Raw genomic sequence first — 13004 nt, 5'->3', positions numbered from 1 at the left:
CACTTTCCACTTTGGCTCATAATTTCTGATGGAACTCCCATCAGGAGGTCTCTGAGGATCCTCTGATTTGCTAAAGTTGTACACCTGACCAGGATTGGTGGGTTCTTGCTGTATTGCTACAAGTCTTAGGTCTGTGTGTGAAGAAACTAATACCTGAGGGCACGCCCTATAAGCTCCCATACCATCACCATCCTCAGCGGGTAAAAGTGTTTGTGCAACTGATGTGCAATAAAATGACCAGATATTGCTCTTTTCTAACTTGCTAGAGCGTCACGGTGCTGCCATTCTCTCTCTGTCAGTGTTTGCCCTATTATGGATGACGTGTCAGTGGTGAAGACCTTTATTTTTGAAGCAGCGATGGACCAGTATAGTCCAAGACTGAATGCTTTTTTAAGCCCTATTTCATTTAATTTTCACCAAAATATTTGGATAAATGATTCCTTGTTTTTCTATGTATACCATTTCTGCACACAAGTACTTGACCTAAATATTTTTAACTGTTGACTCAACCTTCATTGACGCTTGCAAAAATAAGGCCATATTCTTATAAGTGTGGTGCTACAGTAAGAAGAAGCATTTCATTAGTCAAGCCCAATGAGTAATTTCAAACAGCTCGATCCTATAAAAAAGTTTCAATATTTCAGGACATAATTTATGTATTACAAAAACATTGCTACATGTGACATCACTGTCAACATTTCTTTATCACAATGACACATTTAGGAGATTGTGAAGTCTTAGCAGTTGTGCATTGTGTCATTTCACTTCAGTTGACGTCCAAACCAAACAGCTTTGTTGTCCACATTTTTCTCTAAGAGACACAATTTTCCCCATTTCATGGTTTCCACTTACTGTATAAGACAGCCACAAATGATTTAAACATTCTATACATCTTGATAACTAATAAGTGCATTTTGTATATATTTTTATACACACTGATGTGTTTAAAACTATAATTCTAAAGCAAAGTAATAATAACCCAAGGAAAACCTAAAAATAACCTAAAGCGAAGATGAGTAAAAATAATGTTAACTCAAAGTTATTTATGGCCTTTTATCACATGCTGAGTAACAGGATCAAAGTCGTCATATAGGCAATTGGACGGTGTTCTCATCACCAGTCATAAAGCTGCAAAGCCCTGAAATCTAAACCTGTACATGTTTAACATGCTTCCATTACATGGCAACCATACGTGGCCATACTAGCTAAAGCCCAACAAGATTTTTCCCTGCAATAAGAACCTTTAAATGTGTCTATATGCATCTAACATGGGACAATAAAACGTTAAGTAGATAGAGCTGAGCAGTGCCTCTGAAAATGGCTTTTGTTTGTATTGCGAACATTTAGGCAGGACTTACCACCAGACTTGACTTTCTCAACCCATGTTTTAGCCTCTGCAAAGTGTATTTTCAAATCAAAGCTTCCATCCATATTTAACCACGCCCAGAAAAAACATTTTACTACAACACAACGGTGTCCACATTTTCATATAACACATATCTAAGCAAATATCAAACAATGTGTGCATGTGACTTTACACATAGCAACACCAATAATGTTCACTTACATTAGCCCACAGACACCTCAGCCTACACGCCAGCCTTAAACAGCACAGCCACTGAATCCAATCAGCTATATGAGTGCAGGCAACACCTGAGTATCTCAGATAACACCAGAAAAATCCACAGAGTCTAAAGGAACTGGGAAAATACTGGGAACTGCAGTCTTTTCCATGTGTTCACGTGTTTTTGTTGCAATAAATCAAGCATGGGACCTAAATGATATATATGACAGCAGGTGTATATACTTGGAGGCTGGATCACAGTCTACAGTTCTCACACTTAGGCCTCAGTCACACCAGCCTAGAGACCTGTCAACTTCTGGGAACCTTCCAGTGAAAAATGAATATTTCCCAACCAGATGGCGAGTGGTTGCTGGGTGAAATTGCTCACACAGATGGTGCTGCATCAAAAACTTCCTTGTGATTGCTTTAGATGCTAGCAGACTGCCACAGTAGTTTGCATGGAAGATGCCAAGTTGTCTCTAAACACTGCACCCGCAAGAGCAAAACTTGCTATGCAAAGTGAAAAGACAGGACATTAGCCTTCAAAGTAAAAGTCAAGCCTCACTGCTTCAGCCAACCAGCTGTAAAAGGCAAAACTTTTAGTTGGACGGCACAGGTTGTCCATTTCCGGTTTGTGTGGCACTTTTCACTACCACTCGGAGTAGCCGAGGACACGTTTTTCTCATGTGTAGTTGCCAGATGGTAGTCAACTGATCTCCAGGCCTGCGTCACTGGGGCCATACAGACCAAGTTCACACTTTCAGTAGGTCATGATATAACAGCTGAGCTACCTTAATTGCAACCAAATGTATATTATTTAGGGAACAAAGTTGTTTTCTTCATACGACAGTAAAAAGAGCATATTTCCGCAAAGTTTCACACACTTCCTTTCACACTGTAAAAATTGCTCTATCTTTAGGATAACAGAGTAGATGATAAACAGCTAGTGGAAGCTTTCATAGAGCTTAGCCGTAAGTTACTATCTCAGGTGGCGCACCACCACAACCAAAAAATGTGCACTTGCTACACTGGTTAATGTCGAGTAATCACACATGCAGCTTTTTTGTACCGTGAAACATATGATCATGTTTCCATAAAATATTACTGTTCTTTAACTAAAGGCAAGGCACATAATGTGTTTTACGAAATATCGTGCAAAAGTTTAACAACAGAGCTATTATTAAATTCAAAGAAACATATAGCCTTCCATCCACTTCCCTCTGATGTAGTCTGCAGAACAGAGGGAGGAAAAGAAGGATGAGAAAGAGCAAGACAGAGATGGAGAGGTATTATCAAGTTGAGCCATGCATTGGTTAGGTCAGCACAGCGACCAGGACAGCACCATGCAATATACATCAGCTTTAAGACAACTTTAACTGAACCTTAAACTAAAATCCAGTTCATATCAACACTTTCTGTCCATGTCATTGATCCCTTGTAGGCACTAAATTAACTTAGCTATAGCCCCCAAACCGTGGGAAAGAAAAAGGAAATGCACCGACATCTCTGTTTTAATGCAAGGTAAAGTACATTTTAGGTGTGGCCTGACAGAAAACAGACAAGATCAAATCAAATTTCAAGATATAAGATTCAAATTATATGGGGACACGTCCAAGTAAGATTCCTTAGAAATTGATCATTCATGCCCATTCCCATAGTAACTCACACAAGCATTTATAAATGTAGAGACAACAGGAGGCAGGAGAAACAGAAGGAAAATGTTAAAATGGAATTTCTGTTTTTTGTCCGAATTGCTGTACAAACACACGCGTGAAGCCTGTCCATATCTGTGAACTGCTGTCTTTTTCTGCTGCTTGGTGCATTTTGGTGCAAGGCGTTTGCATGATCCCACAGATGTTTGCTTCCAGTGCAAAGTAATATCTTGCATGATCAAAACTGTAAATATCACTGGAAATCCTGGGTCCAATATTTCCAGTGACTATACCACCTGCTTTGCTAACAGTTCACTGGAAGCCCAGTGAAGCAATTTTCTATCTTCTTCAGCTGTTGAACTTCAGCACATTCTCTTTAAAGCCTCTGCTTTAACTTGAGCAGGTCTGAGTGTAAACCCTTTTAAATACACAGCGCCACAAGCTTAGGGGTTCAGAATTAATCACGTAAACAAAGCTTCCTCACGCAAAAAAGTCAGTCATGAAGTTCCATTAGATTCTGTACTGGGACCAGTACCTACATTATATATGCTTCCTTTACGGACTATTATTAGAACACACTGCAAACATTTATTTTATCTACTGAGCCAGTTTTAGTGCTGTTGAGCCACATGACAAATTCAAATGGCTAAATGGTGCTGGGGCACATGCACTTCTCCTCCCCTTTTTTTCACTGTATTATATCCTAATGTTTACCTTACCATATAAAGACAAAACTGTTGTCGTAAACTGGTGCTATGTGAATATTATAGAATTGAATCATTGTCCTGCTGAATGATAAAATGTCCTCAGGTAAGTTTTCCATAGAACGTGGAAACAAAGCTCTGCAAGATTCTGTTTTCTTTTCTGAGAACAGAAAGTGTTCAGACCTACATCCTAGGGAGCATTGGGTTTCCTAGTTAAAGCTGAAAATATATGGCTCTCTGAACCAATATCCATTTTATTATTTCGCATTGAAGGTGCTGAAGCATAGGACTTGAAGAAAACTGTCATTGGTCAGACCACAGCAGTGGGGACACTTTAAAAAAAAACTTTCTTCCAATAAGAATATTTGTTTCCAAGGAGATGGAGACAAATGTGGGTCATGAAAACAGCCTACAACAACTACACCAAGGAACAATGTCTGGAGTTTTCTCTTACTCTCTGTGCACAGAAAGCAAGTGGAAAAAACTGACGGACTGCAGAAACAATCCAGCAGAAAATTTCCTGTGAATAATACAGGTTACTCGGAAACTCTTCTCGTGTGGTATCCAATCAGATTGCACTATCAAAAACACATTTTTACATCGTTACATCCACGGAAAAATAACAAGTGTTTAGGAAACTGCTTTAGACTCAGCAGTTCTTAGAAATAAATTATGGCACAGACTATAATGTATTACTTCTTAAAAATCTTGACATTGTCAACATGTAACATTATCTTACACAAATGACATTGTGTAAGATTTACCAAAGGGCCATGGTGCACATGTCTACTACAGTTTCTTTTAGAGTTTACAATGAATTTTATTTGCCAGAACTGATGATGTTTAAGGTGCATTCAAGAATCTGATCCTCATTTTATTCCTTCTTTCATCGTTATGTTTTTTCACCTTTTTAAATGTTTCTGAAGATTTCAGTCAATGTTAAAATGTAGCTTGCAAGCCTTTCAGTAGACCACTATAGAAATGTATTTGATAACTGAAGCTGTGAAACGTCAGCGATAACAGAACACTGCTTTGCCTCGCAAGCAATAATGCAAACTCTATATCAACATTTACACAGAAAACCAAGGGCTCGACCTACCTTAAAATGCTTAATTTGTTGATGTTGGCACTTCAAACTGGAAAACAACTCTAGCACCGTTCTTCTGTTCACCTGTGTCGCCCAGCCCAGTCCCAAATCAAACCCTACTGCTGCTGTTCCATCACACGTTGTTCAGATTGGGTTGGGGTTGAACTACACAGAGCAGAACTTGTCAGGGACCACCACTTATTCTACAGCTAGACGACACACCCAGATTTTGTCCACAGTTCAAGTCATATATGCATAACATGCTCATCAGCATCAACACCTTCATCAAAAACAAAAAACAGTCTGCTAAACCTCCAGCTTGGCAACATACCACATCATAACTTTTGAAAGAAACGTATTTTACTGTAATCATAGTGCAGCACCTGCTTTATCTCTTTCTAACCCACCCACACACAAACACAGATCCTGTCATTTTGAGACAAACAGAAACTACAGGACATCTCTTCAAAGCAGGAATGAGTGTGGAAATGCAGGAACCATCACATTCTCATACACAATCATCTACAGACACACACGCACACTACATTACACAACCAGGCTACAGTTCAGCCACATTCAGCAGCCAATGTACTGCTGGCTGTGCTGCCACATCATCCAGGTATGTGTTTGCCTTTTGATAATTCTACTGAGGAAGTCACGTCAATGTCAAACACTGTACGTTTGGAACTGAGGTCATGGCCCACTCATGCACTCTAACATGGCATAGTAAAACTGGGCCTTGCTCCACACTTGCTTTCAGCTGTAGCATTGTGTGCTGTGGAGGAGGAGGCATGAATATAGCTCTTATATTCCACTATTACTCGTTGTTTTCTACCAAAGAGCACAATCAAACAGTCTTACAAACATGAGCCTTGCAAAGCAACTAAATAATTTCAGGTGGATGATTGTCAATAAAAAAGATGAAGCCTCTGTGTTTTGTTGGGAAGAGTGAAAGAAACTGCGCTATTCAGCTTGTAATTTTCTTCAGACGTATCAATGACATACTTAAAAAGTGCAAATAAACATTAAATATTAACAACCTCTTCTGGTCGGTTCAGAAATTAAAGGAGGCTTATTTGCATATATTATAAGCAGCACCTGCAGCGGAGAGTGGGGCATTTTAAGTGTTGAGGGAGGGATGAGGTCTATATAGGCCTTGTAGTTGACTTAGTGTCGAGATCCAGGGTACAGGGGTCAAGGCTGACATCCATCCCAGGGAAACAGGACTCATCCTGGGGACACAGTTAAGTTTCAGGCTTCTGAGAATCTGATGTGTTGATGCCTGGTTCTGGTCTGTAGTTCATTTGGACCAATGAAACCTCTGCATTAAGTCGTTACTTTTCTTTGAAAATATGCCATTTGTGACAAACATGTAATGTCATAAAGCATAGTTCATTCTGGGGATATAAAACGGCTGAGAGAGCCCAGCATCCTTCTTCCATCCAGGACGTCTCTTTACACATATATAAATATATTGCAACGTATATTTATATATATGTATGACCAGAGGTTAATACATTTTTCCTCTGGAAATGTCTTCACAACATGATTTTTCCCCCCCAGAAGTTTACTGTCATGACAATCACGTTTCCTCCAAAGTTCCCTCAGTTGCCCAAATACCAAGACTGGAAAGGAGACAGACACACAATTAAAACACAAATACAACGACTCAGCTTAGAAATGTACAAAGTCAGAGTTCCTCTCACACACAAGTATAATCCAGGACTTTCTTGATCATGTTGAACTAAACACTGCTACTGAAAATATTTATGTGCAGTATTAGGGAGATGTTTGCCAGCAGCAGCTACAACTCAACCTTTGAAACTTCCATTTGGGAATACACGACACAGAACTAAAAATACCAGAATTTTCCAGATATTGAACAGTGAAATCTCTAAATTTCTGGTGTTTGGGGTCATCTAATCCTTCCTGAAACGACTTTTACAATGAAGTAAATCATACTGACCTGCGCTTGGTAGAGTCCACCTGGGTCTCGAGGGGTGACTCCCACGAAGGATGATCGATTAGCTGGAGGGGTCCCCGGGGCAGAGTATGCTGAGGGTTAACAACAACAACTCTGCTCACTGTAGAATATTTGGCTGAATTAAGTTTGCTTATTGTTCGTCTTTCCCTTCAGAATTATCTGAGAAATTGATGTGAACTGGGCAGAGTATTGCCCATCTCCTCTTTACTCTATATTCTATAAATATATTATATTTATTCTGTTTGTATTGCAGGTTGGAAGTTGGAATAAAACCCCAAACTCCACAAATGTCGCCCAGCTTAGATCTGGGCTTTAAGTGTCCACTGTATATGAAATACAACTGACACACATTTAAATGTTTACACAGAAATGAGCAGAAAGGTAACAGCAATGTAAACAAAATATTCAATTAACTGCTAACTAACAACGACATTGTAACAACACTGTCTTTATCAGGTATTAACATCAGTCCACCTCCTGCGTCTGGACCTGCCAGTCTATTCTCATACCTCTTTTTACAAGAAAGTGCAAATGGGTCACCTGCTCAACCAAGTGAGTGCAGAAAGCAGTATCTCAAAAGGCAGAGTTAATTCTTTTCATATTGTGTTTGAATGATAATGACCATCTCCTAACAGTGTCGTTTTTGAAAAACATTTTCCACTTTTAATGTATGTAGTTGATCTGAATAACAGTATGGCATCAGATTTCTGTCAGAAATCACAAACTTGACAAAATATGAGAAAATTCTAATATCGTGCATTGAACATGGAAGTGTACACAGCAGCTTCCACTGAACTGTTTTATTCTGGGCAGCATATTAATATTTGCTTATACTTTGGAAAATCAAATTTGCAGCGTTTACTAATAACTTTTAATTGACCAGCTTGATACTGAAGATATACTGGAAGTTATTTGATTTTATGGAACAGATCATTAGTTGCTCTACTTGTCACTGATGCTCTAAGCCTCATTTTCACCGGTATTCACTGAAATGTTTTGTACAAACTGTATATATATGTATATATTATCTGTATATATAGTAGATTATTTATGACCACTTACTGGGTGATGTGGGGGAGTTTGCTCCTGCATCAGAGGACGTGGTAGTAGCTTTTGACTCTGTAGGAAGGGTCGGCCTAGAAAGGGAGGATGGGGGACTCGCCAGAGAGGGTGCAGGTCCAGGGGGTGCCAACATTTGTGACGAGATGTAGTGACTGGGCACTTTGACCTGGTTACTTCCATTCAGCTGGAATATTTTGGAAATATGAATTTTGTTCATTAAAGAAGCATTAAACCCACAGTAATATGAAATATGCTAGTGTTATGGACAGAGGTGATGTCATGTGCCCCTGAGGGGTTTCTCCTTAGGGTGGAGACTGGAACTCACAGGAAGTGGTCTAATTTATACATTGCACTGTGGATATCCAGTGTGGAATAAAAAATTAGATGCGATTTCCTCTTTCTTTTGGTTGCTGCCTTTACGGGTCGCTACAACAGATCATCTGCGTCCATCTCACCCTATCCCAGCATCCTCCTTGGTCACACAAGCCCTCTACATGTGCTTCTTTATTACATCCATGAATCTTCTGAGGTCTTCCTCTTTTCCTCCTGCCTCTCAGCTCCATCTTCATCATCATCCTCTGTCTGATATATCCGCACTCGCTCTCCTGCACATGTCCAAACTATCTCAGCCTCTCTGGCTGTCCTTCTGATGTCCTCATTTCTAACCTTCTATATTTCTACACCTTGCATGTTCACCTTTCCTCCTGTCTCCCTCTAATTCACGCACACATATCCTGACTTGCTTCTACCTTCACCGCTCCACATTCAGGGGGTTTTTTTATGTAAAAAAAAAGTACTTGCTGCATCAAAGTTCTTCTCTTTGTGTCTTTTTTTACTTTTATGTTTATACATGTGGAGATATTGTCACTCTCCATCTATAGACAGGGGTGCGCATAAGTGGTCCGCAGGTGCGCATGCGCTGTCAAAATAAAAGATGCACACCAGATGAGAAGTTGCAATGCGCATTTGTGTACATAAGATTTTCTGGCTTCAAACAAATGCCAGCTCACCTCCTGCAACCACTTTTCCGAGAATACACGCTTCTTTTGCGGTTCGGACTCCTTCTGACATTTCTTTGGAGGTGGAGGAACACCAAAGTAATTGCTTAAAGGAGCTTGCTTCTTCGACATCTTTAAGAGTTCTAAACAAACGTCTGTCCTCCTCCAGAAAATCTTATGTACGCAAACGCGCGTTGCAACTTCTTATCTGGCGCACGTCTTTTATTTTGACAGCACATGTGCATCTGCGGACAGAAGTTACAAAGTGCTGCAGGTCTGGAGGAACTGCTAATATGGTGATTGAATTGGTTGCACAAGAAATATCTGTCTTCAAAAACATTTGTACTTATTTTTGCAGCATACATGTAATACTAGCTTGAGGTGCAATGGAGAAAGGGAATAGTGTGTTGGCTTGTGTTGACTAGATGTACTCACTGAGCTAGGGGTTTGATTGGCAGGGTCACAGGCTAATGAAACCAGATCCTTTAGAGGGTCTTGGGCAAGATGAGGAGGATAACGGATCGCTCCATGGGGGAAGTAGGAGGAAGATGGGAAATGAAGAGATGAGGAGGGATGTGGACTCCGGGACAGACCTGAGAAAAAAAATGACATGTTGTTCTGTGCATCCTTTAAGTAAATAACAAATTAACATATAACATTAACATTAACACACACACACACATATGTGTGTGTGTGTGTGTGTGTGTGTGTGTGTGTGTGTGTGTGTGTGTGTGTGTGTGCTACTGACCACTGTGAACAGCTATAACAGGCCGGTGGTGCTGAGTAAAGGAACCCATTCTTGGTGAGTCTTCCTGGGGAGAAGGACTGTCCAGTTCTGCCTTCTTCACCGGGGGAGACAGCCCTAAATGAATCCCACAACACACAGACACGCACGCACACACACAAAAGCACCCAAAATTTTCTGTCATTTGTACTTATGTTAGTTTCTCTAGAAATTGGTCTTAAAATAATATAATATATAATCATGAAGCACACGATCCTGACTCAGCAGAAACCAGTTGTGTACTAGACCACAGGTATTTGTATGGCTTATAATGGAAAGGTTTTCCAACTGTTTCCCTTTGTGCTGATGTTGCATTTTAAAACGTTTTGTGGCACCTAACCAAAAAAGTAAGACATTGTATGTAAGTGATACTCAGCTCCATCAAATTAGAATCAGAATTTCCAGGTTAGGCGCCGGTGATTAGAACTTTGTTAGAGTGGCGTGAGGAACCTGTCATTCTTAAATGTCAGATGTGGTCTGCCGTTCTTCTTTGGTATTTGGAAAGTATAAGGCAAAGAGTGCAGGCATTGGTGCCCTTCCATGTGCATACGTGGGAAGCTGGAAATGAGAATAACAGTAAGAGCCCCTCCCAGAGCCCCCCAGAGTAGACAACGGTCACAGAATATGGACTGACTGAGTCACATAGCATAAATGTGGTGGGATGCAAAAGCTAAAGCAGATTAAAATGCACAGTTTTCAGTTTCAGTTTTCAGTTTTATTCGTCATATGCAAGTTAGCACAGGGTCAACATTGCAATGAAATGTGTTTGACGAGCAGCAGTCACTCAGCAGCATGATACAGTAGAAATATAATAAAATATAATAAAATAAATAAAATAAAATAAAGTAATTAAAAAAATAGAAAAATAGTAAGGAGCAAAATATTAGAGAGACGTGGTAAAAGAGAAAAGATGACTGAATATATATGTATCTATAAATATAAATATATGTACACTAGTGATTAAATAAGAAAATCTTGAAAAGAAATATGACGGGAGGGCAGATGGGATATTGTACAGGAATGAGCAGCAGAAAATTACAGTATTGTACTTTTTAAATATAAATAGCAATAACAATAAAGTGGAGTGACCAGTGCAGATTAAACAGAGTACTTGTGAAGCTGCAAGTAGCTTCTGAGTGCGTCCTGTGCACTGTGTTGTATGTGTTTAAGTGTTGTGGTTGAGGTGTCGTATGGCTTGGTGGTAAAAACTGTTTTTAAGTCTTGTAGTCCGAGCAGACAGACTCCTGTAACGTCTGCCAGATGGTAACAAGGAGAACAGCTGATGTGCTGGGTGGCTGTGGTCCTTGATGATGCTGTGTGCTTTACGGAGGCATCGCTGGAGATAAATGTCCTGCATGGCAGGAAGCCTCGTGCCAGTGATGTGCTCTGCTGCCTTCACAACCCTCTGTAGTGATTTACGGCTGCTGGCAGAGCAGCTTCCGTACCAAACTGTGATGCAGCTCGTCAGCAAGCTCTCAATTGCACACCTGTAAAAATTTGAGGTGATGTTGGCGTTCATGCCAAACTTCCTCAGCCTCCTCAGGAAGTAAAGCCGCTGGCGAGCTTTCCTGATAGCAGTGTCTGTGTGAAGGGTCCAGGAGAAGTCCTCTGTGATGTTGACTCCAAGGAACTTGAAGCTTCTGACCCTTTCGACCTTGACACCGTTGATGTGGCTGGGCTGGTGTTCTCTGACTGGTCGTTTCCGGTAGTCCACTATCATCTCTCTAGTTTTGCTGATGTTGAGAGTCAGGTTATTTTCCAGACACCACTCGTACAGTGCCATCACCTCCTCTCTATAGGCCGTCTCATCATTGCCTGTGATGAGGCCTATGATGGTTGTGTCATCCGCAAACTTGATGATGATGTTGGAGTCGTGTTTAGCAACACAGTCGTGTGTGAACAGGAAATATAGGAGGGGGCTAAGCACACAACCCTGTGGCGTACCTGTGTTTAGGATGAGTGATGAGGAGGTGTGCTTACCAACTTTCACCACCTGGGGCCTGTTTGTGAGGAAGCTTAGAATCCATCTGCAGATCGGTGTTCCCAGCCCAAGGTCGACGAGCTTCGTGGCAAGTTTTGAGGGGATGATGGTGTTAAATGCCGAGCTGTAGTCGATGAAGAGCATCCTTGCATATGTATTCCCTTTCTCCAGGTGAGTGAGGGTGGTGTGCGTTGCCAGGGCGATGGCATCCTCTGTGGCTCTGTTTGTCTGATAGGCAAACTGAAGAGGGTCCAGTGTGTCAGGGAGGGAGGAGCAGATGTGACTTTTGACCAGCCGCTCCAGGCACTTCATGATGACGGATGTCAGTGCAACAGGACGGTAGTCATTCAGACAGGAGACCACTGATTTTTTGGGAACGGGAATGATGGTGGATGCTTTGAGGGACGTGGGGACCACTGACTGCCTCAGGGAGAGGTTGAAGATGTTGGTGAACACCTCTGCCAGCTCGTCTGCACACACTCTGAGTAGCCGGCCTGGGATGCCGTCCGGTCCCGGAGCTTTGTAAGGATTGACCTTTTTAAAGGTCCATCTCACAGCTTCTGTTTTCAGAGTTAAAGTTGCAGCCTCACTGTCCTCCTGAGGGTAGAGGATTCTGACGCAGACAACAGATCTGTTGTCTGCGTCAAAACGAGCATAGAAGTTGTTAAGCTCGTCTGCAAGAGATGCAGTGGGCTGAACACTGACTGTGTTGTCCTTCTTGTAGTCAGTGATGCAGCGCGCCCTTCATTGCAATGTATAGAAGGTATCTGCTGAGCCAGCAGCTGATACAGGCTGCCTAAGCAAATCCTATTCTTATGCATAACAACTGTCCAGAATCTGTTCATGACCCTGCCTCTTGATAAAAATACTGATAAAATATATGAATTCATTATTATTTAATTATACTACTGACTAGCTAGTATCGTTTTGGTGAATAACAGGATTTTCCTACATGCTAATCTTAAATATAATAATCCAAATAAGTGCATCACAAGCTTTAGGGCCAGATTTAATAAACAGGGCAAATTAGCATCTGAGCACAATACCCAAATAGGTTAGTTTTAGTTAATAGATTTAGTTGTTAGTTTTGATGAATTAGCAGTAAATTGCACAAATGTACTAACACAAATGTTAGTACATTAGTTTACATACTTGATTTAAATATTCTCCTCACAGAAATAGATATAC

General features: G+C 40.8%; 1 protein-coding gene across 4 annotated transcripts in view; it reads right to left on the bottom strand.

Moving 5' to 3' along the window:
- Positions 1-5349: 5349 nt before the first annotated feature.
- The window catches only part of nfic (nuclear factor I/C), a 28889-nt gene continuing 21234 nt past the window's right edge, over positions 5350-13004 (bottom strand). For 2 of the 4 annotated variants that reach the window (XM_080292158.1, XM_080292159.1), the window contains exon 9: positions 10861-12454. In XM_080292158.1, coding sequence (XP_080148284.1) covers positions 11001-12454 — 1454 coding nt within the window. In that variant the 3' untranslated portion in view covers positions 10861-11000. Of the gene's footprint in view, positions 6633-6777; positions 7063-8053; positions 8238-9486; positions 9645-9799; positions 9914-10860; positions 12455-13004 lie in introns of those variants that run through there. The other 2 variants (XM_026146267.2, XM_026146268.2) reach the window with 2 other exon arrangements.

The sequence above is a fragment of the Astatotilapia calliptera genome, chromosome 17 (assembly GCF_964374335.1).
Source record: "Astatotilapia calliptera chromosome 17, fAstCal68.1, whole genome shotgun sequence".
NCBI classification, from domain to species: Eukaryota; Metazoa; Chordata; class Actinopteri; order Cichliformes; family Cichlidae; genus Astatotilapia; species Astatotilapia calliptera.
The sequence above is the reverse complement of the archived record's forward strand: the minus strand, read 5'-3'. Positions and strand labels throughout refer to the sequence as shown.